Genomic DNA, 26859 nt, shown 5'->3' with positions numbered 1-26859 from the left:
AGATATTCGAATCCCATTGGGACCCGTTTTTCAAATTCTTATATTTTTAATGTGCAATGTTTGATATTTAATTTGCTCCGGAGTCAATCTATTTGTAACCATCAACTAAAATTGGACTAAAAGAAATTCCATTGATAAACACTGGTAATCAAAGATTAGAGCTCACCTCAACGAATATTGTCTTTAAGTAAGGCAAAGACCCACACCAAACTAATAATCTAGTAGTGTGCATCCCTAGATGCAACATTTATGCAGTTCTGGCCTGATAGGGCTTGCAGTTACTTGGTAATAGATTTATCTAAAAAAACTTTTAATTAGAAACTCATCCAGAAGATGTAGGTCAAATTCAGCATCTGAAGCAAGTTCGAAAGTGCTCATCCTTTGATGCATCATCCATGCAAGTTTGGTTCAGATAGGCCTTATAGTTTCTTGGCAATGGACCTACTCCAAAAACTTTAACCTGGTCACTCATCCGGAAAATGTAGGTCAGATCCAGCATCCGAAGCAAGTCCAGTAGTGTGCATCCTTAGATGTGTCATCCATGCAAGTTTGGTCAACATACGACTTACAGTTACTTGGAAATGAGATCTGCTCAAAACATTAACCCGATTACTCATCCATATTTAGGTCAGATCCAGCATCCGAAGCAAGCCTGGTAGTGTGCATCCTTAGATGTATCATCCATACAAGTTTGGTCAACATGGGACTTATACCGGTAGTTACTTGGAAACGGGATCTGCTACAAAAAACTTTAACCTGCCCCAAAAACTCTAACCTGCACCTAAAACATAAACCTGGTCAGTCGCCCGCGTGGCGCAGTGGTTAGAGCGTCTGCTCTAGAGTCGCGGAGTAAGGAGTTGATCCTTACGTCGCGGGTTCGAATCCCACTGTAGGACGTGGAGTCCGGTCCTTCGGATGAGACCGTATAAACCGAGGTACCGTGTCGCAGTCGGTGCTGGCACGAAAAAGATCCCTCACTGTTCAATGGCCGTAAGTGCCGAGTATAGGACAAAATTTGCAGCTCTCCACCGGCAATTGGTGGGGTCTCCATATGAGTGAAAAATTCTCGAGAGGGAAGTTAAACAACAAACAAACAAAAATAAACCTGGTCATTCTTTAGCTGAAAATGCAGCATCTGAAACCTTGACTGCTACAATGAAACACACTAGAGGCATCCCCCATGCACCTTTGATTGAAATAGGGCATTAAGTACTTGAAAAGAACTTTAACCTGGGATGCCGACGGTATTACATAAGCTCCCCCAACTTCGTTGAGGTGAGCTAAAAAAGTAAAATGAATAAACAAGAGGCAATGCAGAGAGAAAGGGCACATTTCGATTTCGTATGTTTTTGTCAAGAATCGTGTCATGCGGAAACTTTTCACAGCCAAGAACTGCTTCATCAATTAAACACCTGATGGACAATTTGAACAAAGGACGTGTTCCTTTAATTTTAAGGAAAGCTTCGACTATCTAAGCTTAATTGGCAAATTTCCGGAGTCTTAATTTCAAACTAAATACTCTAGAAGTGCAATTGAGTTTGCTCGTTGTAATTGAAGGTGATGGGGAAATTTATGACTTAATACGTATAAAAATGTTTACTTTGACGTCTTTAACTTCTCATTTTTCTGGATAAACTAGTCGTTATGGTCAATACCAACGTCTGGAATGGCTACTAATACCGGTTTCTGTACGAACAAGAAAAAATTGGCCTAATATCTACTGTTGAATAAATGATATCCATTAATTTATATAATAGATATACAAGATATTAATTTTTCATCGATATCATTGAAATATAAATAAAGGCCAAATTTTTCAGTACTAAGTGTTCTGACAAAATTAATTTTGTGTTTAAGAAGTCTGGTGTCTGCATCCCTTCCAAAGGTGTAATTCTCGTAAAAATGTTTTCATTTACTGTTCGTTATAAAAGGCAGATATTTAATAATTGATTTTTCCATTTCTCGTTTTGCATATTTTTCGAACCTGCTAAGTTTGCATCAACATACCACATCCTTTAAAATTGTCCTTAGCCCATTCCAATGAACCAACTTTGTAGCCTCATATGCTAGAAACTTAAGAGACTTAAAAGCTTATGATCAGTAATTCTTTTCATCTCAATAGCTCTTTTTTACATAAATCATGTTAATGCATTAGAACTAGTGCTCAAATCAAATGTTATTAAAATTTACCTTTTATAAAGCTACATCAGTTTCAGACTCGGAGTCTCTTTCATTATCTTGATGATCAAGTACTTTCGTCCATCTTAATGCAAATAGACGTATGTAATACATCATGTGTTTCTACTGCAGTGACAGAAACATGTCCAGGGTATCGTGGCCAGCAACAGTCATAAATACTTTCAAGCTCATTAATTCTGGGCTTTTAAATTATTACTTTGAAAATGTTTCAGCTACTGCGGCTGATGCTCAAACGTATTTTTTCCAAGAAATGCAGAGTCTTATTCCAATCCACGTTTCTATTGATAGACATATAAATTAAACATTCTGTTTGAAATTTTCGACCAGCTGCATAAATTGTATCTTGGCTGTCTTCACATTGTCATCTCAACACTTTAAGGAACAAGGTATAGAGGGTATTGTTCCATTTGTTTTTTCAACGAAATATGTCTTAATTACTATCATTAAATAAAATCCAGTGATAAAAACCTCCATTTACTAATCAAGTGATGGGGGAAGGGGGGAGCATTTCAAAGATTTCCATTTCACGTTTTATAGATTTCAATCTCTCCTTTTAAGTTATCCACTGTTTACAACCTTTATATCTTATTCTCATAAATTTTGCTTCAAATACATTGATTTTTAAAAGTCATAAATCAAATAACTGTTCCTTAATTCTTCACAATTTATATTCACTGTTCCTCTGAGCTCTTTTTTAACCTGATTAATAGTTTTATTACAGTACTAAGAAAATATTTGTATTCAATATGTTAAAAGATTATTTCATTTTCCTTTTCAGATTTAATTTTTTTTTTTTGAAAGTGCAAGAAATAGGTCAGGAATATTAATGACAAATCTGAATGTGTGACACATTTGTTCATACTCCAGTTAAGATGCTTGTCAAAAATTAATTTAAGTGGACTGTCAAAAAAGCACAGCATCAGTGCTCCATTACTTCTGAGAAGTGAAAACTCCATTTATGATGAACACTTTTTACTGCCTTCTAGCAAGTATAGACACAATCTACAGTAAAACACGCTTATAAATATAGGCTTATAAGAACACACTTATAATAAATTTACGCTTACGCTTACAGCAAAGAGAGTTTCATTCCCCATGACTTTAAAATATAGGTATGGTAAACTTAAAAGATATAATGAATTACGCTAATAACGAAGCAAAATCTCCGTCACTTGCACTTCGATATAAGCATGTTTTACTGTATTTTGTTCCTTTTTTAATATATATTGAATTTTGGGGGGAACTGGATTCCAGTTATTTAAGACTTCTTTGACATCAAGGTGTCAATCCCATATACCAATACAAATTTTATGATAAGAAAAGTTTATTATATAACTTTTCAATAATGAAATTTCTGCAATACAACAGATTAGACATATGCATCAGTTGTCATTTAAGGTCAAATTAATACTATATAACCCACTTTTAGAATTTATATCTTTAGAAGAAAGATAACTCCAAGAGGTACAAATTGCTTGGAGCTCACAAAGGAGGCAACAAAAGATAAGGTATATTTTTTCTTATTAAAAAGCAGGGTTAAAATTCAATTTTCCCTCATAACAAATGCTTTCAAAAAAAATCTTTAAAAAGGACCTAAATTAAAACTAATTGCACCAAAACTAAGCATTTGTATTGTTTGAAAGACAAAAAAAGATGATCAAAATTATAAATATTGAATACACAAGAGGAACAACAAATCCCTTAATGGCTGTGAATTATAGTATTCCTCTCAATTTTATTTTCACCTCAATGCAACTGATGCATATCCCTTAGTTAATTAGCCTTGGTAGCCAATTATCACCAATAAATGTTTCAACAAACCTTTTTTTTGTACAAAAATGTCATATTTTTATATTTTACCAAAAACATATATATATTTACAGAATTCTTCTCACTTTTCTTGTCTTCTTTCTTCTGTCTTCATCTGTATCTTGAAACTTTCTCTTTAAATCTTCTTGAGGGTCTACTGACACTAATCCTTGATCCTTAAAATTAAAACAATTGCCAGTTTATTTTCAAGAAATAGATATTAATCAATATATTGCAAGCGGCAAAAATGTATGTTTCAATAACTTGATTTGAATTTACACCACTATGTTGGTTTACCCCCCCCCCCCTCCAATCACTTTACGCCAAAAGAGAAAGAAAGGTGTACATGAAAATGAGCAGAGTTGAGTGGATTTTTTTTTTCTATGCATCCCCTCTCCTTTTCCCAAAAATATTTCAAGCAATACACATGCACCTTATCGGATGAGAGGACTATCAAGTTGTTCAGGAAATTATTGTGCAAGTTTAAAATTTAAAAACACTTAAGCTATCAATATACAAATTATCAAAATTTATGATGACCACAAATATCACTTTTTTTAATTGAATCACTATTAAAAGGGTCATGAGTTTGAGTCTCTTATCTTACAAAATTAAATTTTTTAATCACAATTTTACATTGCGATAACAGTTTGAATGCATATTTTCATGCAATCCAGCTGTCCAAAACATTTGACATGAGTCATTTCCTCAACTGCGTTGTTCACTAACTTTGTACAGCTCCAATAAACTCCAATGGACTGAATATGAATTGATGGTTAACTGTTTACAGAACATATAATAATTATATAAATAGGTGACAGAATATGAGACAGGCAGACTTAGGGTTTATTCATTGGTCCTATCAAATGAACCTATCATACCTACATAAACTTTGAACATTAAGCACACGCTACATACACTAAGTATTTCCTGTAATACTTCCTAGCACTGTTATAAAGTTGAAAACTATACACATTTTGGAATATACAGCTCCTAATAGTTAACTAAATTCCTTTTTTTCTTAAAACTAAATTTGGAAAGAGCCCAAATTGACACAAGAGAAAATGTAGTTAATATCCATCTTACACTCATTTTACTGGTACTGAAAATGTAGAAATTTATTTGTGGGGTTAATCAATGTTAAACATGTTTATCCCCCTACCATACCTATAAAAGCCTTTACATGTACCTGACATATATAAAGTTTATAAAGCATTTTTTAGTCCAGTATTCAAGATGTATAATATGTATGGCTCTATTCCTGATTCACTTAATTAATATCACAAATATATCCATATTCATAATTATTTTGCAGGGGTTTCAACAAATAACGAAGTATTCCTTTAAGACGATTATTTCATTTTGCCCTCAGGCTCTTGCTGTCAATATTCTCAGTGTATTAATTACTTGTTAACATAGACAATCTCACATAAAGGTAAATTCTTCTTTCTGTTGCTTCTATGTCCCAGTGTAACCAATGGACAGGTTCAATCTGAAAAAAAATTGTTTTAATTATAAATGTGACAAAAATATATCACTCCTGTAAATCACCTGATGTTAGGAATGGGGAAAAGACATACATGTACAGGTAGTCCTGCAGAGCTCTTAAGAATTCTGACAGAAACGATGGAACACATCCATCAAAATAATACTCAATGTATATATTAAATACCTACATTCTGAAATGTGTATCAATGTCTAACATCCAACATTGTGCAACTGGGGAACAACTGATCATTGAAAGGGAATTCCTGTCTGCGCACTCTTGTGCTGGTTATGAAGTATGTAATATGTTGTCAAAACGTACTCCTGTCTAGACTATCAGGTCTATGTGTACAATGTACATTACATTTACATTCAAACATTTATTTTCATTATACTTACTTATTAATTCTCAACCATAAAATAAATAATTGCTTTTTTCTACTTCACTTAGCTTAAAACCTTTTTTTTTTCAATTTCACTCAATTTTTAATCTTGAAATGATTTTAAAATAATTGCCAGTAAAGTACATAAGTGCATTGGACTGGATCATTATTTAACAGGAACTAATATCTATAAAAACTAATGTTTAATACTAAATAATGTACAAAAAAAAAATAAATAAACAAAATTAAATGAAATGTATTATATATGGACCTCTCATGGATTGTAAAAAATATGACTTTTATCTCACAAGTTGTGTGCTTTATTCTATCCTTTTGCCTAAGGCTAGAACTATAGGCAGTTATAGGGACATAAAGCACAAAAATTTTTGGAAAAAAAAATCATATTCACTCACTAACCATGGGATATTCTTTGAAGTTTTTATCATAAGCTTTTACATGTACATAATCTCATGGGTTTTACTGCCTTTTACGTTTTCCCATCGACTGTCTAACACTTATAGTTACACATTACAATATTAGCAATAATGCATTAAAAAAAATAGTGCATAATAGTGCTATTGGAGCATAATAAAAAAAAAATGTTTCTTTATGGTTACCCAACTGACCCTATTTAATCACCGACCCAAATGTTTTTCATCGTAAAATTCAGAAGTCACTCGCCAGTACTAGAAACAAAACGGTGTGTTTAATATCTACATCAAGGTGTTCCTGTCTATCACCCTAGCTGCAATAATGTAGCCATCTCCAATTTTTTTAATCTGATATTTTCAGGAGAGGGCTACAATTCCACTGCATCTCCGTAATATTTTTTAGATACGGGTGACTGCAGGCAAAATAAATTGTTTTTGCATTCAACTTACTTCCAATAAGACGGAATTTTTATTCACTATCAACATCATAGCCCTTTATAAGCAAAAACCAAGTAAAATAAATCTTCGTGTTTACCAGTCGTTCTCCTCAGAAGCCATGACAGTTCTCGCATGATGTACAGACTTGCGCTTGAAATTTAGAATCACTTGATAAAGTACACATCGATGTTGATAAATGTTTGTGTTGTATGATATCACTAAACATCGATAAATAGAAGCATTCCATGTGATACTTTTTTCATAAACAGTGATATTTATGCTTAAAATAAGGGAAATCCTGAACGATCCGCTCCCCTTGATCCTGAATTCTCATTGGTTGTCCCAAAATAAAATCGATCAAGGTCAGTAAACATGGCGGATAAATTCAAGTTGTGATGTTAACATACACGAAAAATAACCGATATACGGATTGTTCTGTATTTTTTTGGATTAATTCATGTCTTGCATAACTACATTTTATGAGTTCAGGTAAGATATGTTAATAAAATACCCACTTACTGATAATTTGAGCCGAAATCAGTGCAGTAGTGAATCACTCCCGCACTTGCACCATTACGGAGATCCTAAGGAGTTGTAACCCTCTCCCCCCCCCAAAAAAAAACAAAAAACAAAAAAAAAACAAAAACAAAAAAAAATCTGAGAGGGCTACATTATTGCAGCTACTATCACCCATATCATGCATATGGCAAGCCCAAACAAAAGTAAAGCACCACACAATGGTAAAACTGTTTTGCATTTCAACCAATACATGAATGTGAATTTGTGTATAAAAAATTTAATAAAATAAAATAAAAAATCCTACCTACCGACCCTATTTTATTTCGGCATGTAACCGTAAACAAACATTTTTTTTTTATTACGCCTAATGAAATAAACAAAATGTGCCTTTCAAATAAATTCAAAGGTAGATCTGTTGTATCAATAATTTTATTAAATCAAGAATGCAAAATAAAATGCCTTGTGTGTTTATTTCTCCTGAATGCCAACTGCTACATTCAATTTTTACAGGGATTTATCTGGCTATTTTATTCGACTATCCCCTTATTCGACTCACAGAAAAGGGAAAAATTAGAAGGATTTGTTGACATTAGTGTTAGAAGTCTGAATATACTACGGTAGTCCAGGGGCATGTATCCCGGAAATATTCAGATAAATGTGGCAAAAATCTGCATTCTAAGAGCTAATCTGAGTGATCATTTCTACAACTATCATAACTAAAAACATTGTATTTTTCAAATGTTGCATGTATGTTTAATGATCATGCATACTGGTAAAAATACCATGATCTGCATGAAAAACATATTTTTCTGTGGTGGACAATGTGAAGTCTACTGTAAGATTTCACAGCTCCATCTTGATTTCTACGACAGACCTTTCTATACACATGTCTATGGGAAATGAACAGGAGTCTTATAACCTTGACCTTGCCTTGCACATAAATTTTCTTGAATCCCATTACAAACCCTTATAGTTTGTCACTTCAAACAATTTAAAAATTTCTAAACATTTTGCATCATTACATTTTTCATCATTAAATTTAAAATTTTCTACTGCCAAACAAATTTGTGGTTTCATTGATTCTGCTGCTTGTTAACACGCGGTTGCGTGCATTACAAAAGACCATATGTTACTAAATAAACAGACGACAAAATGTCACGTTTGATCGTGCCTCGTGACCAATCAAAAATACTTACAAAACCTTGCACATACCTTTTCCTAATTTTTGGATAAATTGGGTGAAATTAATTGTGAAATTAATCGACGGTGGATCTACCAGGCTAGTTACCGTTCCTACCACATCAGCGGAAGTTAAAAGTACGAATAGAACCCATAAGTGCAGATCTCAAGTTTCCGGATTCGATACTTGGCTGCAAACGATTTCAGCAATAAACCTATTTATTTAATTCTGCTGTTTGACACAATGACATGTACCCAAATCCAGTAGCAGTAAAAAAAAGTTAACTTGAATATTAACTTGCATAAAAATAATTTTAATTTCAAGTTTGATATGTACTTATAAAAATGTCTCAATTTTAAATCTGAAAATAATGTTAAAGTAAATATTTGAATAGCGATGGTGACACTGAATCCAAATTACAATTATTTCATGGCCTGCCTTAAAGTTCAAAGAAGTGCATTGATATGTGGGATTTCCAATTTATGGATACTGTTATATGACTTCAAAATTAGCAGAACCGGTGGAGGGGGGGGTTGGGGGGTTGGACCTCCTCTTGGATTTTCAGTTATAATATAACGGTAAAGAAGCTAAAAACACTGTACCCCCCTTTCCCTCCGGGAATATTTTTACAGGCTTATAGACCGTTTCTTGGCATCGAGGTTCCTGCCAGATATCCTAGGATCTACTTGTACATTGGCCCACATTTGACCGCAAAGCAATGCGGAAACGTAAAAATCATCTATTATGACGTCACAATAATTCTTTTTCAAGCAACATGGCAGCGAAGAATGTTTTTAAGAAAACTGTCAAAAAAGTTCAAGCAATAAGAATTATGGATAATGTAACTAGTACATCTTTATTACATCTGATCCAAAAACACCCAGAAAGGCGCACACGGAAGGAAATCGATCTTTTTCTACCCGCTTTCATGATGAAAACAGATTGTCTGCGAAATGTGGAAAGAGGTTTGAATTTCTTCCATCTGTACATAAAATTTATTTTATTTTACTTCATTTATAATAACAATAATAATTTTTGCATCAGGATAAAGTTATACCTCTTTGTATCATTTTAATTACAGTTATTTATTTATTTAATTAAATTATTTATTTGTTTACTTATCATTTAATTTATTTGTTTACCGTATTTCATTTTATAAAACTAAGTAATCTTTTAAATTTATTATTATTTTTTTTAATATATTACTTTTCAAACCAAGAATTATTGTGCATCATTACACATTTCTTAAATTTCTTTGTTTTATAAAACATGTACATTTGTACATGTATTTGATGTTCAGACGTTGCAGCAGAGATTCTGAAATATAGTGAACATTTGCACGTTGACAAAGGAACTGTTATCGTTACCCAGGGGGAGGAGGGAAGCAAGTGAGTGGTGATACCATACACGTACATAGTTATATATGTGTCCAGACTATGTAAAAATAGTTTAAAATTTCTGATAAACCCTTTTTTTCTGGTGATCGATATTTACTTTACCTGAGAAGTTTACAGGAAATAAATTGTTTTCATCTTCATGTACCAACCAGATTTTATGAACTATAAGATTATATTATATATTGATCATTATAATTATAACATCATTATTATAACACTACAGGTTCTACGTTGTAATAAGAGGTTCAGTTGGTGTATATGTCAAAGAAATATCCCGAAAAGCGAGGAAAAAGAAATCTATGGTAATAGAGTTACCCAGCATATACAGTACAGCCAGCGCTAATAGTCTCAAAAAGGAGACCCAAAGCCATCAAAGCCAATGTCACGTTAAAGACGTAAACATCGAACAGCTGGATCCAATGGAAGAATTGTATGGACCCAAAGTTAACGTCTTACGTAAGCTCCAAATTATTACAATTTATATTCCCAACGATTATCTGCTAACCCATATATGACTGTAAACTATACTGGAAAATTAAGTAAAAATATATGTTTAGTGCATGTTACAACTATTATATTCATGGTTACCTGTAGATTAATGTCCACCAAAAATATATTTTCAGGAATATTTGTTTTTTTTTTTTTTTGTTTTTTTTTTTTTTTTTATGATGTGATCAATCATTTTACTTGTGTGATAATTTGAATAAAAGCGAGCCAACTGATTGAACATCATCATAAAACAAAAAAAAAGTTTTCCCTTATATTTACATTTTCATCTGATCCTTGATTCAATAAAACATATTTTTATTCAATAATAAGAAATCTCTGCAGGTCCCACCCAGTGCATTACTAAGCAACACACAGCGAGAAAGTATTGAGTTCTGTCACGTGCTGAGCAAATCGCTTTAAGGGGATATAAAGCTATTTCCTTATTTGTAGTTTTATCTCGGACAAAGAAATTTGAAAATATAAATCTATTAAGACATTAATGGAAAAGTCTTACTAATAGTACTTCAAACTGAACTAGAAGCTATTTGATATAATCAAATTATATACATACATGTACATGTATACAATTAAAGTATGTGTCATGCTGCCAACATAAACGTCTGGGATTATATGTGGAATTTATATCAATAAATACATAAGATATATGCAATAATTCGGTAGGAAATATTTTTTAAAAATAAACACAAGAGGCCCATGGGCCCATGCTGTTAGCATTAGATTAGAATCTTCACTAACCTTGGTTGTTTCCACATAAATTTCAGCTTTTCTGGCCCAGTGGTTCTTGAGAAGAAGATTTTTAAAGATTTTTCCTATATATTTCAATGTAAAACTTTGATTCCCTATTGTGGCCCTGTCATACCCCGGGGCCGGGTCATGATTTGAACAATTTAGAGTCTACACTACCCAAGGATGCTTCCACAAAAGTTTCAGCTTTTCGTGCCCACTGGTTCTTGAGAAGAAGATTTTTAAAGATTTTTCCTATATATTTCAATGAAAAATTTGATTCCCTATTGTGGCCCCGCCCTACCCCCCGGGGGTCATGATTTGAACAATTTAGAATCTACACTAAATAAAGATGCTTTCAAATAAGTTTCAGCTTTTCTGGCCCACTGGTTATTGAGAAGATTTTTTAATGACCCCACCCTATTTTTGTCTTTTCATGATTATATCCTCTTGTAAGGAGGCTTGGCCCTTCAATTTAACAATTTAAACTTCCCTTTACCCAAGGATGCATGCTTTTTACCAGCTTTGGTCAAAATTGGCTCAGTGGTAAAAATCTTGAGAAGAAGTTGAAAATGTGAAAAGTTTACAGACGGACGGACGGATGACGGACAACGGGTGATCAGAAAAACTCACTTGAGCTTTCAGCTCAGGTGAGCTAATAACAGCATTAACACTTGAAATATCTACACAAGTTGAAGGAGACGGGGTGGGCTACATGCAACACCAGCACTGCTCCTTGTGAGTGTGCATGTGTCTGTGGAAAGGGGAAGGGTGTGTACCACTATGCGCTTTGTGTTAATTTCTTATCTGTATGCGTGATCGGAAGGTCGTGTGTTCGAATCACGGCCGCGACTAACCTACGGCGATAAAAAATAGGTAGCAGCTGTTCCATCGCCAAGCTCTCGGCACTTTGAAGTGAATGTTGCGGGTTCTTCGGATGAGACCTTAAAAACCGAGGCCCCGTGTCGCGGTAGGTGTTAGCACGATAAAGAACTCTCACTGCTCAATGGCCCTGAGTGCCGAGTATAGGTCTAAATTTGAAGCCCTTCACGGGTATATATATGGCGACGTCTCTATATGAGTGAAAAATTCTCGAACGGGACGTAAAACAACATACAATCAATCAATCAATCTTACCTGTATGTAATCCTAATAGAACTGTGTTTCAATATCTGGACAGCAACTGGACACTCGTTTGGTGAGTTAGCTTTGCTAGGGAGCATTGTACGGAACGCTACCATCGTTGCAGAGGAGACAGTAGACCTTCTGGTGATTGACAGGGAACTCTTTGAAAGCACTATTTCGGTATAATATTTTTTTCCATTTTTTTATTAGTTCCTTTTCGTTTGTTTTTTTTATTATGATTATTATTATATTATTATTATTCAATTATCGGTAGTACATATATATATTTGGTTTCGTTCGTTTTTAAATTAGGTCTAATCAAACTTATAGTATATTTTCTGTACAGCAATAAGCAATGCAAAAAAAAAAAATAATAATAAAATAAAACAAAACAAAACAAAAGCAAAACAAATCAAAAATAAATAAACAGATATTAAATGGGAGAACATCATATCAAAGTGTTCTATGATACATGTATGTATTTCTTTTTCAGATAGATGATTTTTATTCTTAAATCAGCAATTTTAAGAACTACTTTTGTCAACAATGTTACAATTGTATGGATCTAGAAACAAGAGCAGTATTTTGTGACAGCCAATAGGGCCTGAATAAGAAATCATTAATAATTTACTAACTACACAATACTACATCATGTACATACAGCTTGTTTTACAAAAACAGATTAATTAAACACATGCATGCGTTAAAATTAAACTACAGCGTTCTCTAAATGCACCTTTGATTGAAAAAAACCCACTATAATACATCATGTACATGGAAAACAAAAAAATGTAACACAGTCATATTTAATCCACAGGCAAACCAATCCAAAGAGTTAGATGCTAAAAGGTTTTTTGTCAAGACTCATCCATTCTTTGCGAAATGGACGGAAGCCCATAAGGAACACTTAGTAGCTACTTTGAAAAGGCGGGTATTTTACCCTGGTCAATGTGCCTTCCGGCAAGGAAGTGAGGTCAAAGGTCTCCATTTTCTCGTCACGTAAGTTGCATTTTTAAATTTTTATGTCCCCGTATCGAAGATTCGGGGTATATAGTTTTTGTCCTGTCCGTCCGTCTGTCTGTCTGTCTGTTCGCAAAAACTTTAACATTGCCTATGACTTTTGATTGGTTGGATCTATGGCTTTCATATTTCACATGTGTATTCCATGTGACAAGACCTTTCTTTGGGTACCACCATATTTGACCTTTTGACCTTGACCTTGGAGTTTGACCTAGTTTTGCAAAATTTTACCCAACTTTAACCTTGGCCATAACTTTTGAACAATTGGTGCTAGGGCTTTCATACTTCACATGAGTAATCCTTGTGACAATACCTTCCTTTGGAAACCAACAACTTTGACCCTTTGACCTTGACCTTGGAGTTTGACCTACTTTTGAAAAACTTTAACCTTGGCCATAACTTTTGAACAGTTGGTGCTAAGGCTTTCATACTTCACATATGTAATCCTTGTGACAAGACCTTCCTTTGGATACCAACAACTTTCATATTTCACAGGTATATTCCTCGAGACAAGACCTTACTTTGGGTACCAACATATTTGATTTGCATTTGAGAAAGTTTAACCTTTGCTATAAGTTGCCATACGGGGGCATTAGTGTTTCACAAATACATCTTGTTTTTCTAATGGAAACAATCTTTGATATTTCAAACTTAACGCAAATTTCTTTAGCAAGATGGCCCTCCTCAACCGAGATTAAATAATACTATTCGCTGTAGAGTGGGCGTTCTCAAATTTATATATATATGGAGGTTAGCTATGGCGGATTTCATGAAAACTGTGCCCCAATCCCCTCTGCTTTGTTGGTCTTTGTAAATATTGCAGAGAAAGGTGATAAGAGTACAGCAACGACTTTTGGGGATTTTTTTTTTTCAATTTTAAAGGCATTTACTTTTTTGAGTTTTTTCTCTCTGTCCATCTTGCTATATGACAGAACAGTGCTCTGGTAATGCTGATACCTTTGATCACAAACGATCATAAATAATACATGATCTATATGACCTAACCAGCGGTTAGAATCCCACAGTGTACTTTCTTGCAATGAACAAGCATTTTTAACCAGCAGTAAAATGAGAAATTATCCACTGATCAAAATTTATCCATTGAATTGTCAATTTGTACATGTGACCAGTGGTTAAACGTAACCAGTGTTCTGAGCAACCCATGTTTGAGATATTTTAATTCTCGATTTATTTAAGAAATTAACAACAATGTTAAAAAGTTTTTAACGATAACATTAAGTTTCTTTGAGGTCATTAGGTCAAAGAGACTGACCAGGTACACATTATTCGAAATAGGAAATCTACAAGTATATTTATTTATTCATATATTCATAAATTTTAGAAATGTCCTTTCTTTTTGTTTTATATCTTATAGAGGAAAGGCTCGTTTGTCCGCTATTCCAGATTTACACAGAAAACAGTACCCAGCATTATTCCATGCTGCAGAGATGAGCAAGAAACATCCACTTGATTTCGAGTAATAATCGTTATTTGTCCTTTTATTTTAATCAAAAACATCTACAATTTATAAATTGTACTCTTTTGAAGTTAATTTTAAGGAAACTAAGTCAGAGAATGACAACATTTAAAAATATGAATCGAATCGAAATTATTTTATAGCAATAAATACATATATATACACAATGGGATTGGACAAAAGCTCTTAAAAATAAATTTGTTTGGAATAAATCTTTTTTTTTTAATTATTAATTTATTTATTTATATATTTATTTATTTATTAATATATATATATATATATATATATTTTTTTTTTTTTTTTTTTTGGTCGGGTAGACACCAAAATGCAAAGTATTCGAAGCTACCCAGCATTCATAGGAACCAAAATAAATACATGACGGAACTAGCGTCCATCAAAAGAACAGACGGTTACGCAGCCGCAGAACGCTTCGTTGCAAGTCGTAAGGTAGAGTTGTGTCACGTGGAAGGAGGGGACATAATCCACGATATAGAGATCATGCTTAATCTCCCAACATCATTATTTCGAGTTTTCTGTTCGACTGAGTGCGAGTTCTACACATTAAATACAAATCAAATTGATCGTCTCATCACTAAAAGAAATGCTAGTGTATTGACTTTGCTCAAAACCCGCACAGAAACCAAGCTTGCTGTTCGAATTGCATCTATTCCTGGAAAGAAAATCGACATCCTTCCGCTGTTGTTGTTGCAGTTGAGGTTTGTCCGAATTTTTAAGGAAAAAGACTCGGAAAAACACGAGGAGTCCGCAAGCATTCACAGATTGCCACTGTCCGAGTGCTTGAACATTAGTGGATATGAATATCAGGAGTACAGCCCGAACGAAGGAGTGGCGGATTCGGTAGTACATAAATCAGATGTTCCTAAATACGTTCTTGAAGGACCAGATTACTACCGGAAGTTGATGCGAAAGCGACAACAGGAAAGGGAGGAGTTGAGGAGACGATACCCGGATCAGGTAAAAAAAGCAAAGCTGTGATTTAAAATCCAAAACACACAGTCAAGTTTTGATTCAAAGCCATAAAGTGCCTTTACATGTAATTTTTTTCGGAAAAGAAAAAGAATAAAATGAAGGTTGGAAGACAATTGGTATACTAGCTAGTATATGTATACATATATAGCACTACTAAACTCGATCTTCTGTTTGAGTAATATATAAAATTACTAGTACTACATGTAACCTTTTATCATATGCAGTATATTTGAATTCACAATTACATACATGTACATATTGTAATATTTTTTAAATTAACATGCCAGATAAATGAATGCAAGTCGATCAGTAATGACATGAAGGACATGATTCTGAATAGTGTCAAACAGCGCCACCTAGTGGAGAAAATTATGAAACGGTATTCTCTTGGATGGACAATGGAGGGGCCCTGGGTGACGCGGTGGAAATGATGCATCGAGATGACGCTTTGGAAGTGACGCATTAGGTTACAGCAGTGAAATGAAATACACAGTAACAGAAGATCCTGAATTAATTGTCCTATTTCATCCTACCACAATGTGCTAAGTGTACTAGTATATAAAGTTTTACACAGAAATTAAAAAAAATCTGACCTACCATTTTATTTCATAATTAATTAATTGAATTTTTATTTATCTGTATTTTTCATTTTCTGTATTCACTAGGGATGATTTTTTTTTTTAATATTTACCAAAATACATTTAAAATCTTTTTTTCCTATTACGGAGTTTATATTTTACTGTAAACAAAAAGGAAATGAAGATGGTTGGAGACTTGGAGTAGTAAAAACTGAACAAGATTTTTAAAAAAGAATATTAGTGTTATGATAATTAATATCACAAATATAAAAATTTAATAAATGTAATATGGAGATAACGAACAGTTTTTAAGCTCAATGTCCATTTAAGCAATGCACGTCGGGAGCAGAGCAAACACTAACCTCCAAAAACATCAAAAGCGGGATCAGGTGCCATGGAGGAATGAGCATCCCTGCCAATCCGGTCAGACGCGCCTTGTGCTCCTTGTCATGATCGGGAAATACCGGAAAAATCCATAGACAATTCAGTTCAAATAATGGCCTAACAATTACTGGTAGTATGAACAACGTCAGTCAGCATTTGACTTAATGATATGCTGTATTTGCTGACAAGGTCATTGTACCGACCACAAAACTTGCAAAATGATGACTTCAAACGAAACTGTTGATATCCTTGTTTTATCAACTTGCCTCGCTTTAGAAATTAGCATGCTCTTGCGTATCGAGTCAACTGGGAGATATAAACCTTATATGCAAGTGATAAGTGTATATTGCTACATAAGTAAGGGAAGTTGACAATTGAAAAATTTGAATCATCAACGGTTATCATGAAGCTTTGTTGTTAGGTTACCACTTAAGTTTTTTTCTAGTAAAATATCCAAATATGAAACAGATGTGTCAGACTCTGTGATATCTTTTATTTCAAGCTCACTGGAATATATCGAGTGGATATATGAATGGAAGTAACTATTGATAATTGATAATAGGCCGTAGATATACATCTTAATGTCGAGTTGAAGGCCACAGCGAGTGTTTTCTTCTCATTTAGAAGTGTTTGAATAAATTCTGCTTCAAATGAATATAAAAATAGGTGTGCTAATAACGGTGCGCAATTGGTACCCATGGAAATTTTAACCAGATTGTTGGAAGACCTGATCTCCAAAAAAACTACATAGATACATGTATTGTCAATCGGAAAATCAAGAATTTTTTAATATCAACTTCAGAGAACTTATGTGTACAACAATGCTTTTTTAAGAAAATAATTTTGCAAATGACCAATGATAAGGTAAATATATTTACGAATTCCAGATTTATTGAAAAAGCAGCTGTCTATCATGTCAAAAAGCCTGGACTTTACTTTATCGTGGGGAATGGTTGTATAAAGTGTAGAAAAGTCGTACGTTTTGATGTTACTGGTTTTGGTTGAAATTTGTAATTGCAAATCTAAAAGTTCCTTGAGTTTTTAATTATCCACATTTGATTAACACCACTTCTCGAATACGGTATGTTGTTATACAGTACTCCTGAAGTTTCTCCTTTGCTGCTGTTAATATTTTGATGAGGCATAAATTAAGAAAGAGGCTTGGTAGAACATTTGCTGGAAGCTGCTATGTATTTGTAAGTATTTTTATGAAGTTCAGGAATCCAGCATAAATTCAATTTGATTGTTGAGAATATTAAAAATATTTAAAACTGACATATGATTTTGAAAAAATATCCTCTTACAAAGGGAACTATATGTTGGATTACCACTTGCAGAATAAAATCCAAGCTTCGTTAAAATCCATTAAAAAAGAATAAGCCCTACAAACAAAGACAGTGTTGTTGCCTCCTTTTGGGACCAGTATTTATCGATCGTGTTATAAATCTAATTCTTCTTTTTTGCACTTCTGATTTATTGAAGACAGAAGGATAAATGGTTTTCATATTGCCCATCAACCGCTTAATGCGAGATTTAATCCCTTTAAATGGCTTAATTTGGATGAAACTGCAAAAGAAGTCGGTCGTTATTCCCTTTCAGAATAAAAACATTTATTTATTTTTTTTAGTGTCTTTTGTGTTTTTCTACTTTCTCTTTACAAAGTTCATTGTTCCTTTTATACTAGAGTAGGTGATTAAGTCCCTTGCAGTTACCACAAAACCCGATCCATACATAAACTTTGAAGATTAGATAAAATTTCATGGCATATATTGAGTTAAACTCAGTAAAAGTGACAATCACTGACAAACTCAGTAAAAGTGACAATCATTGACAATAAAAAAAAAGCGTGATGCAGGAACTAGTTTATTAGAAAGACAAATTTGTCACAGACTGTCAGACAGACGAAAAAATGTCTTTCAGCCTACTACGTATTCCATCTGAACTTTTGCACTTGAAGTCCTGTACTAATTTCAAAACACTTTATGCAGTTTTTATTCGGTTTTGATTTTAGTAATTCAAATAGAATAAATTCTTCATAATGTTCATATTTCTACTCTTAAGTATAGTTTGAATTATACTAGATACATTTGTACATGTACATTTAAAACTAAGGCCGTAGGAACGATGGGTACTGTCTGCATGGGACCGCCCCCTCCCCCTAAATTTGCCAACATTCAGTTTACTATAGAAAACACTACTACTTTATGCTTGTTTCCCCTAAATAATAAATTTCCCCTTTTACTTGTCAAGGAATTTTTCTTTTGTATTTAAACTGAAAATGTTCGGTGGAACTCCCCCCCCCCCCCTCCCAAACTGAAATTGCTTCCTATGGGCCTTTTACTTAAGAATAAAGGTATACAAGGCTTATTTCAATTTATGTTTTAAGCTAAAATGAACTGCAAAAATATGGTTCATTTAGCCATAAACTAAGAATTTAATTATATGTTTCTCACTCCCTACAGCGCCAATTTATTTTACACTACACGCTCCCACCACAAAGAGACAGTAATTGACAAACCTGTCATCCCAGTGGCCATAAATGTGATTTTGAATCCTATTTTTATTAAATTTAACATTTAAGGGCAGATTATTCTAACTGCAAAAACATAATTATAGTAATAAGAAATTAGAACTCTTTTATATGCATTTCAACTGCCTCCTTAAAGAGGAGATAATATAGACATTTCCTAAAGAAAAAATCGATTTCGCAGAAATGAGTGGTTCTGATTTAATTTCCTGTTTCTGTAGTTGATGTTCCAAAAATAATTAGAACCAAATTTATGAAGATATGATTTCCTTGAGGAAGTTGTCGGACCTATACGAATATACACTATTACATGAACAGTTTACTACAAATATACCAAATATACTTTTTGCATACTTAAGTGGAAGCCGCTATTTTTAAAATGTAGAATACATGCTACAGTACAATGATTGATGTTTCAGCCCTTCATTTAATTTGTTTTGTTAAAAGGTTTTTTTTGTATTGATTTGTTTTGTTATTTTTTGTTTTCTTTTTCTTGTGGATGACGATTTTCTTTCTTTAATTTTTTGGTATTGTTTTGTTTGTTTCTTATTGTAGAATCTTTTTTGTTTTGATTTTTTTTGTTTGATTTTGGCTTACAGTACTTAATATTATTGCAGTCTACAAACCAAACACGAAGTCACGTATTGTTTTAGTAGGGTTTGTTTCTTGTAGAATATAAATACCGGCTCTCAACCCCCCCCCCCCGGACAATTGAATAATTAAAATTCTTATTTCAATTAACAGTATACAATTACGATAAACTTTTATAATAACACCAATATTAGAAATGATTATACTTAGAACATTGCACAAATAAAGATTATAACTTTGTAAACCTTATTAAAGTCATAGACCACATTTTCTTTCATATTATGTTACAAATACATGGAAGTGCCATTGTATGAACAACTAAATAACCCCGACCATTAACGTAATTGAAATAAATCAGTATTTACTGAATACCTGAAGCAATACCAAAATCACTGGAGAAGAAAAAGTCAGAAGAAGGAAAATAGTTTAATAGAGAAGGGGTTTTCTGATATTCAACAGATTTCCTTAAAGACTGTAGATTATTTAAACAGTCTTCACATGATCCGATACGAACTAATTCTAATCCCCCTTTTTTACACGTCATTGCATCCTTTCTAGTCACTGTCGATTATTTTTGAATATTTTCCTTAATTTACTGTATAACCAAAATTTACCCTTCATTGTATATATAAAACCATAAAAACGGAGGGAAACTTATAAGGAAGAATTTGTCAGTTTATTTCGATATTTTCAAGGATTAGCAACTGATGTTTTAGCCTCTTCCAAGACAACAAAATGTTTGGTTTATTTATCTGCTTTTGAGTACAAAACGTGTGATTTAAAGACAGGTAAACCCATTTTAAAAATCATTAAAATACAGACTATATGTAAACTATTTGGTTAATAAAGTGCAGAAATCATTTGAAGTGATATCTTCCAGCAAAAGACTATATCCAAAACAGTTTAATCATTGTAGTTGATCATGTTTTATCCATTCTTAAATTACTTGTAATTTTTTTGGTTAGAAAATCAAGAATATGGGATGCTGTCATTCCATAAAGCAATTTGAACACACTGAAAATAATGATTGGGCACTGAAACACAAATCGACAAGAAAAAGGAAGCGATCAGAGGTATTCCATAAATTTATTTAGTAACTTTCAGAGGAGATGGTATTTTATCAAAGTTCGCCTCCTTACTAGGCAGTATTTAACGGTGGCTTGAATATGTTTTGTATGAGAAATCTTTTTTATTAATTCTTGGCTACGAAATCAGGCGCGTAGCTGCCTATACGCAAATACGCAAGTCGTACACATCATTTTCAAAAGAGAGAGAGAGAGAGAATTATTCCGAGAGAAAAAAATCTCAGTACCATCCAACAAATATTCGTGTTTCAAATTATTCTGTGTCATTCTGTTTCGATTTAGATTTTGAATTATCATGGCTGTATGATAAAATTTGAAATTCTTTATTTAATCACTGCCAAATCCAAATAAATCATTCACTATTTTGTCATTTTTCTATCCTTTATTGATATTTTTTTAAAAGATCTTTGAGAAATTAAATTTTAACCACATCGTTGAATGCTATAATCTACTAGTATGATTTACAATACGATATTTTTTGTTCATAATTAAAATATAGCATACATGTTTTTAAACATTAAAAAAAATTATATGAAACCAATATATCGGTTATATTTTTAACCTCAACTACATGTACAATAAGTTTCCATGGAAGTTTTAACTTTGTTAAAACAATAAATATTACTATGTCTTTTATTTTACTTTGTCTTTTATTTCCTAAGCAAAAGCTAAATGCCATAATTTTTATTTTGCAAGAAAATGAATGAAATACATTATTGTATTTGGTAAAGCCCAGGAGCTTAATTCTAGGCACGTAGTATCGGGGGGGGGGGGGGGGAGCTCCACCCCAACTTATTTCCAAACCTAACCTTTTACTATTGAAAATTTACATTGAAAGGTGGACCCCCACTGTTTGTTGCAGCATTGTTAAATCATGGTAATTTGGTAATGTATTCATAAACTTTGGTTTGTGAAAGTTATAAACCCCCCCCCCCCCCCCCAATAAACACACACAAGAAATAGGACTTCAAATTTTGACTTTTTTCTTCCTTGCTTGTCAAAGTTTTTAAAGTCATAATTTTTTCCTGGCTGGCAGAAACTATATTACTTGCCCTTGACATACTGGGGGGCCTCAAACCCCCCCCCCCCCACCCACCCACCCCCTGCCGTTCTCTGCATACACATCATTTCCATTCTGGCTACGCGCCTGGAAATAAAAAATCGTCGGAACGAAATATAATTCGTTGAACTGAAATAAAATTCGTATAAACAAAATTAGATGCATAGGAAAGAAATAAAATTCGTTGCCACTTGATATGTTTTGTATATAACATAAGTATACATTTGGTTTGTACTCGCTTTCTCTACGTGAAGAATAAAGGGACAAAATTTTATAGGGAACAGTCTTTACAAATGTATACAACGTATATTCCATAAAGACCTGACACTGTTATTTCGGAAAAGTAAACTTAGCTAAACAGCAGTGGAATACAAAGTCATAACAATGTGCAAGTTACATATTTACCTATACGTATTCATTTGCAAAAATATATCTCTTATGAATAAAAAGTTGTAATTAGAAGGCTAGTGGAATTTAGAACTGGATGTACGAGGGTTGTCCCAGAAAAAAAAACGAACAATTTAAATTATTTTTTGTTTCACTTACATTATAAAGTTGAAAATTGCTGTGTACGATAATCAACATTTTTTACATATTACGAATCATTCAAAATAGCTGCCTGCGCAACACCGATGACGTCAAATCGTACGTAGCTTGTGGCGTTTGTGAATTTGTTCAGATATTGTGCTTTTTTAAAATTTTGTTCGAAGCATAAATTCGATACTACATTTGATTTTCTTTTAGATACCGAGTCAACCATTTCACACATACAAAAGTTAAGTAAACATCAGGGAATTAATTCTTTTAACAGACAGTCTCTAACCCTGATCATAAACCTAACTGCTCGCATAGGTAATGGTGGTCTCCACGTGTGACGTCCAGCTTTAGACTTTTCAGTTTGTCCTCATTTTTGTTTGTCTCCCAAACGCTTCTTCCATCAGATAACCAGTCCATCTTTGATCCTTTTTTACTAAGTATAAACAAGTGTTTGATACATGTATTCGTATCGTTCCCATCTCTTTTCCCGTACGAACAAGAGTCATACCTCGTTCCACAGAGCACTGAGTGATAATATGGTGCGCGCCGCATAATCACCCGACATCGCAGTTTTCGACAATATATCTAACTAATAGTTTTGTGCATATAACGTCATGTTTTTCTTATTTATGAGATCAAAATAATATATTTTTTTTTTTACACAAAAGATCACAAGAGTTTCTATGAATGTAAATTCTGTTATATTACATTTCCATGTAGTCTGGTAAAAAAGAAAACATCGCTGGCAATGCTTTTTTGACAGTTAAAAATTGCCGTGCACCGACTACCGATATTTGAAACCCTTTAAATGCTGTTTCTTAACGCTTATGACATTACAGTCAAGACCGTAACTAGGCCCAAATTTGTAGTGAGGCAAGGTCCCCAGCAGGTCAAGGGCAGAGCCCTGGTTGAGTGCTCAAAGGGAGGGGCTCCCCCCGGAAGGTCCCGTGTTTTAGCGAATTGAAGCTCAGTTTTTAAGTTTTCGCTTGTTTATTTTTGATAAATTTGCCTTCTGAACAGTGTTTAGACTACGTCATATTGAAAAGAGGGACTAACATGGCGAGTAGATCATAATCTTTTTTAGATTTCGTCATTCCATTTCAACCCGTCAAATCAAAGGTGGCATAGGTCAATAAGTTAAGCAAGACATCAGCAACATTACCATATAGTGTCAATAAAATTGAGTAAAAACTCAAAAAAAAAAAAAAAAAAAGAAAAAGAAAAAAATAGGAGCTCAATTTCAAATACTTTAATTTCCTATTAGTATGAAGATTGATTGATTGTTTGTATGTTGTTTTACGTCCCCTTCGAGAATTTTTCACTCATAAAGAAACGTTACCATATACCGGTGAAGGGCTTCAAATTTAGACCTTTACCCGGCATTCAGGGCCATTGAGCAGTGAGGGTTCTTTATCGTGCCAACGCCTGCCGTGACACGGCTCCTCGGTTTTTAAGGTTTCATCCGAAGGACCCGCAACTTTCATTTCAAAGTGCCGAAGGCTAGGGAACAGTTGTTTTTTTTTTTTTTTTTTTTTTTTTTTTTTTTTATCGAATTAGGTCAGTCGCGGCCGTGATTCGAACACACGACCTCCCGATCAGGAGCGAGCGCTTTACTGACTGAGCTACCGTGACGGTTGATAGTATGAAGAGGATAGCTTCTGGAACATTAAGCTTCAACATCACTTCAAGAAGGATACAAAAGCTTTGTATCCAAGCTCTAATCAGTTTTATTAACTGAACTGTGCTTGCATTTAAAGTTATAAAGTCATACAGAGCAATACTTTTGATATCTTTTTCAATTGTGTGCATAATTTAGAATCAAAACTGAATATTCAGTTTCCCTCTTGATTTTGGTAAGATATAGTAACATAAAAAATAACAAACATGACAAAGTCACATCCGATTTAAAACTTCACGTCTTGAAATACAATTTACTCCCACCGTCTTTACAATCATATTCCAGTATGATCTACTTCAAAGTAAATACTTATATAAATGTAACCCCTCCACCCCTCTCCGCCAAAAAAAAGAAACACTATACCGCAATTCGAACCTTAGTATTGCTGCCGCTTTAACATACCCTCGTCCATCATTGCAGAATGGTCAATTTTCAGAAAATAAAACTAATGTTGAAAGTATTATTGAACTATAATGGCACAAATACTTTTAGTCTAGAGTAGTCTTTTTGATATTTTCAAAACTTTTAGTGAGGCATTTGTCTCACTTGCCTCGATGGTTGTTAAGGTCTTGACAGACTTACAGAATTTGATCAAAATGACGAAAATATCACTTCCCGATATTGATATTGTGCCAAAAACGAAAAATTATGGTAAGGTAGTTTATGAAATACTAAAAAGGTTATCGATTTTTGGAACAACGCTGGTAATTTCGAATTTAAGAATTGTAATTTTCACAATTCACATACTAAGCCCTTACACTAATTGGTCTTCAAACATATTTTCATAGGCTCGCTCTCGTCATCATCAAAATGAGGATCTGGAAGACAAGCAAAAATCATTATTTCAAACTTACAACTATTACTACGGCGGAATCCCTCACCCTTACACACATCGACAAGGTGAAGCTTTTGACCGTACCGCTCGGGAATATACGTATGGCCAGGATCAAAATGCAACCAGCCAGGATCAAAGTGCAACCAGAACACCAGTGATCTATTTGCCACTTCATAGACTTGAATTAGTTGAAACATTGCCCCGTCATACAGTAGATCCTCTACCCGTTTCTCCAGATGATATCGAAAAAGAAGATTGTCTATCCGTTTCTCAAGATGAAATCGAAAAAGGAAATAATCAATCCGTTTCTCCAGATGATATCGAAAAAGGAGATAATCAGTCCGTTTCTCCAGATGCTATCGAAAAAGGAGATAATCAGTCCGTTTCTCCAGGTGATATCGAAAAAGGAGATAATCAATCCGTTTCTCCAGATGCTATCGAAAAAGGAGATAATCAGTCCGTTTCTCCAGATGATATCGAAGATGAGAAGCCTACATTTCCTAATTTGCTGATGAAGCAATGTTCAGCTTTGAAACATTATGAAGATAAAATTGGTGAGATGCATCAAGCGAAAAAGGACCACCAGGGCCAATTTTTCGAAAATTCGTGTTGATGCTTATGGTTTCTGAACAAAGGAAGTCATAATGAATATTTTGAAACAGTTTTGTTTTTGATTTTTTAAAGATGTACTAATATACTGATATTGTATTAGAACTGTAATTATATATATTAGAACTGATGCCTCTTTACATAAATCGCCGAAGAACTCATGTTAAAGATATGATTTTTATATGTGGAAAGAATAGTCTTTAACGCTGTATAGTTTTCAGATTAATTCAGAAATTCAAAAGTAAAAAAAAGAGAGTTAAAATATAAAAGTCAAACTGGTCGATTGAAATTTGTAGGACACCAAACATTATCGATGCAATGTGCAACATAATTTTTGAAAATGTGAGATTTACATTTAAAGATATTGCTAGAACACTAAGCCTTTCATCGTCATAACATTTTAAAGAATTCTGACAACGGAAATGAATATGATAATATTTCTATCAGATATGTGCCTTATTTTCGAATTGCCTAAGAGAAAAATACGCATTAAATGTGCCAATGGTCTACTTAAAAACAAATATTTTAACAAAATAGAAGATTCGTTATATTTGGGTGATGGATGACGAAACATGGGTGCACTTTTTATAGCCAAAAAGGAAGTTCAATAATAAAATGTGGAATCAAAGAAAAAAAGTATCTTTCTTATTATTATAAAGAGAAACAAGGGCTCCAAACATGTTTTATTAGTTTTCAATTTTTTCAAGAGGTCCAGTAAAACATTAGATACATCAAAAGGAAGGACCATTAATTGTAACTTTTATGTTCAAATTGCATTGAGGAAAGATAAACAAATTTCCTGCAAAGGAAGTCCAAATACCGCCCCCAGGGTAATTTTCATGCATTTGGCAACGCTTCTGCAAATAAGCAGAGAGAAATAAATGAAATTCAGACGAAAAGAAAGTTTACAGAGCTTTGCCATCCCCCATATTCGCTAGATCTCAGCCATTGTAAGATCTTTATATTCTAAAAATGCATGAAAACAATCAAAGGAAGATTGTACAATATTAGATATGTCCTGAAAAATGATATTTATCTGTGTCTTTGGGGCATCCTTAAAGATGGGTATGCTGAGGTTTTCTGGTCATGGGTACAAAGACTTAAGACATGTGTAAAGGATAACAGGGAATGCTTTGAGGGATTGAAAATGTTTAGAATATGTATTACGCACTTTTCTTACTTTTATATGACCTATTGCATTATTTATTAAACGACCCTCGTATCTGATAAGGAAACACATTGTTAATATGAAATCCAACCCTTATTGAAGTAGCTCTGTATATAAGTTG

At 33.4% G+C, this 26859-nt stretch overlaps 2 protein-coding genes across 3 annotated transcripts in view; one reads left to right on the top strand and one right to left on the bottom strand.

Annotated features, from left to right (window-relative positions):
• Positions 1-8548, bottom strand: part of LOC133194066 (uncharacterized) — a 29753-nt gene extending 21205 nt beyond the window's left edge. Inside the window, exons 1-3 of one of the 2 annotated variants that reach the window (XM_061330010.1) lie at positions 8477-8548; positions 5416-5500; positions 4095-4184 (exon numbers count right to left, since the gene is read on the bottom strand). The gene's annotated coding sequence lies outside the window, so the exon portion shown is untranslated. The remainder of the gene's footprint in view (positions 1-4094; positions 4185-5415; positions 5501-8476) is intronic. The other variant, XM_061330011.1, reaches the window with a different exon arrangement.
• Positions 8549-9223: 675 nt separating this feature from the next.
• Positions 9224-16350, top strand: LOC133193669 (uncharacterized). The gene is made up of 8 exons (XM_061329622.1): positions 9224-9409; positions 9745-9832; positions 10065-10297; positions 12255-12379; positions 13017-13198; positions 14595-14696; positions 15014-15671; positions 15974-16350. The coding sequence occupies exons 1-8, from the start codon at positions 9277-9279 to the stop codon at positions 16115-16117; spliced, it is 1665 nt and encodes a 554-aa protein (XP_061185606.1). The 5' UTR covers positions 9224-9276; the 3' UTR covers positions 16118-16350.
• The last annotated feature ends 10509 nt before the right edge of the window (positions 16351-26859 follow it).

This window comes from Saccostrea echinata, unplaced genomic scaffold, assembly GCF_033153115.1.
Source record: "Saccostrea echinata isolate AGI-Se365-2 ecotype Australia unplaced genomic scaffold, CSIRO_AGI_Sech_v1 ptg000028l, whole genome shotgun sequence".
NCBI lineage: Eukaryota > Metazoa > Mollusca > Bivalvia > Ostreida > Ostreidae > Saccostrea > Saccostrea echinata.
Note: the sequence above shows the minus strand (reverse complement) of the source record. Positions and strands in the feature narration are given on the sequence as shown.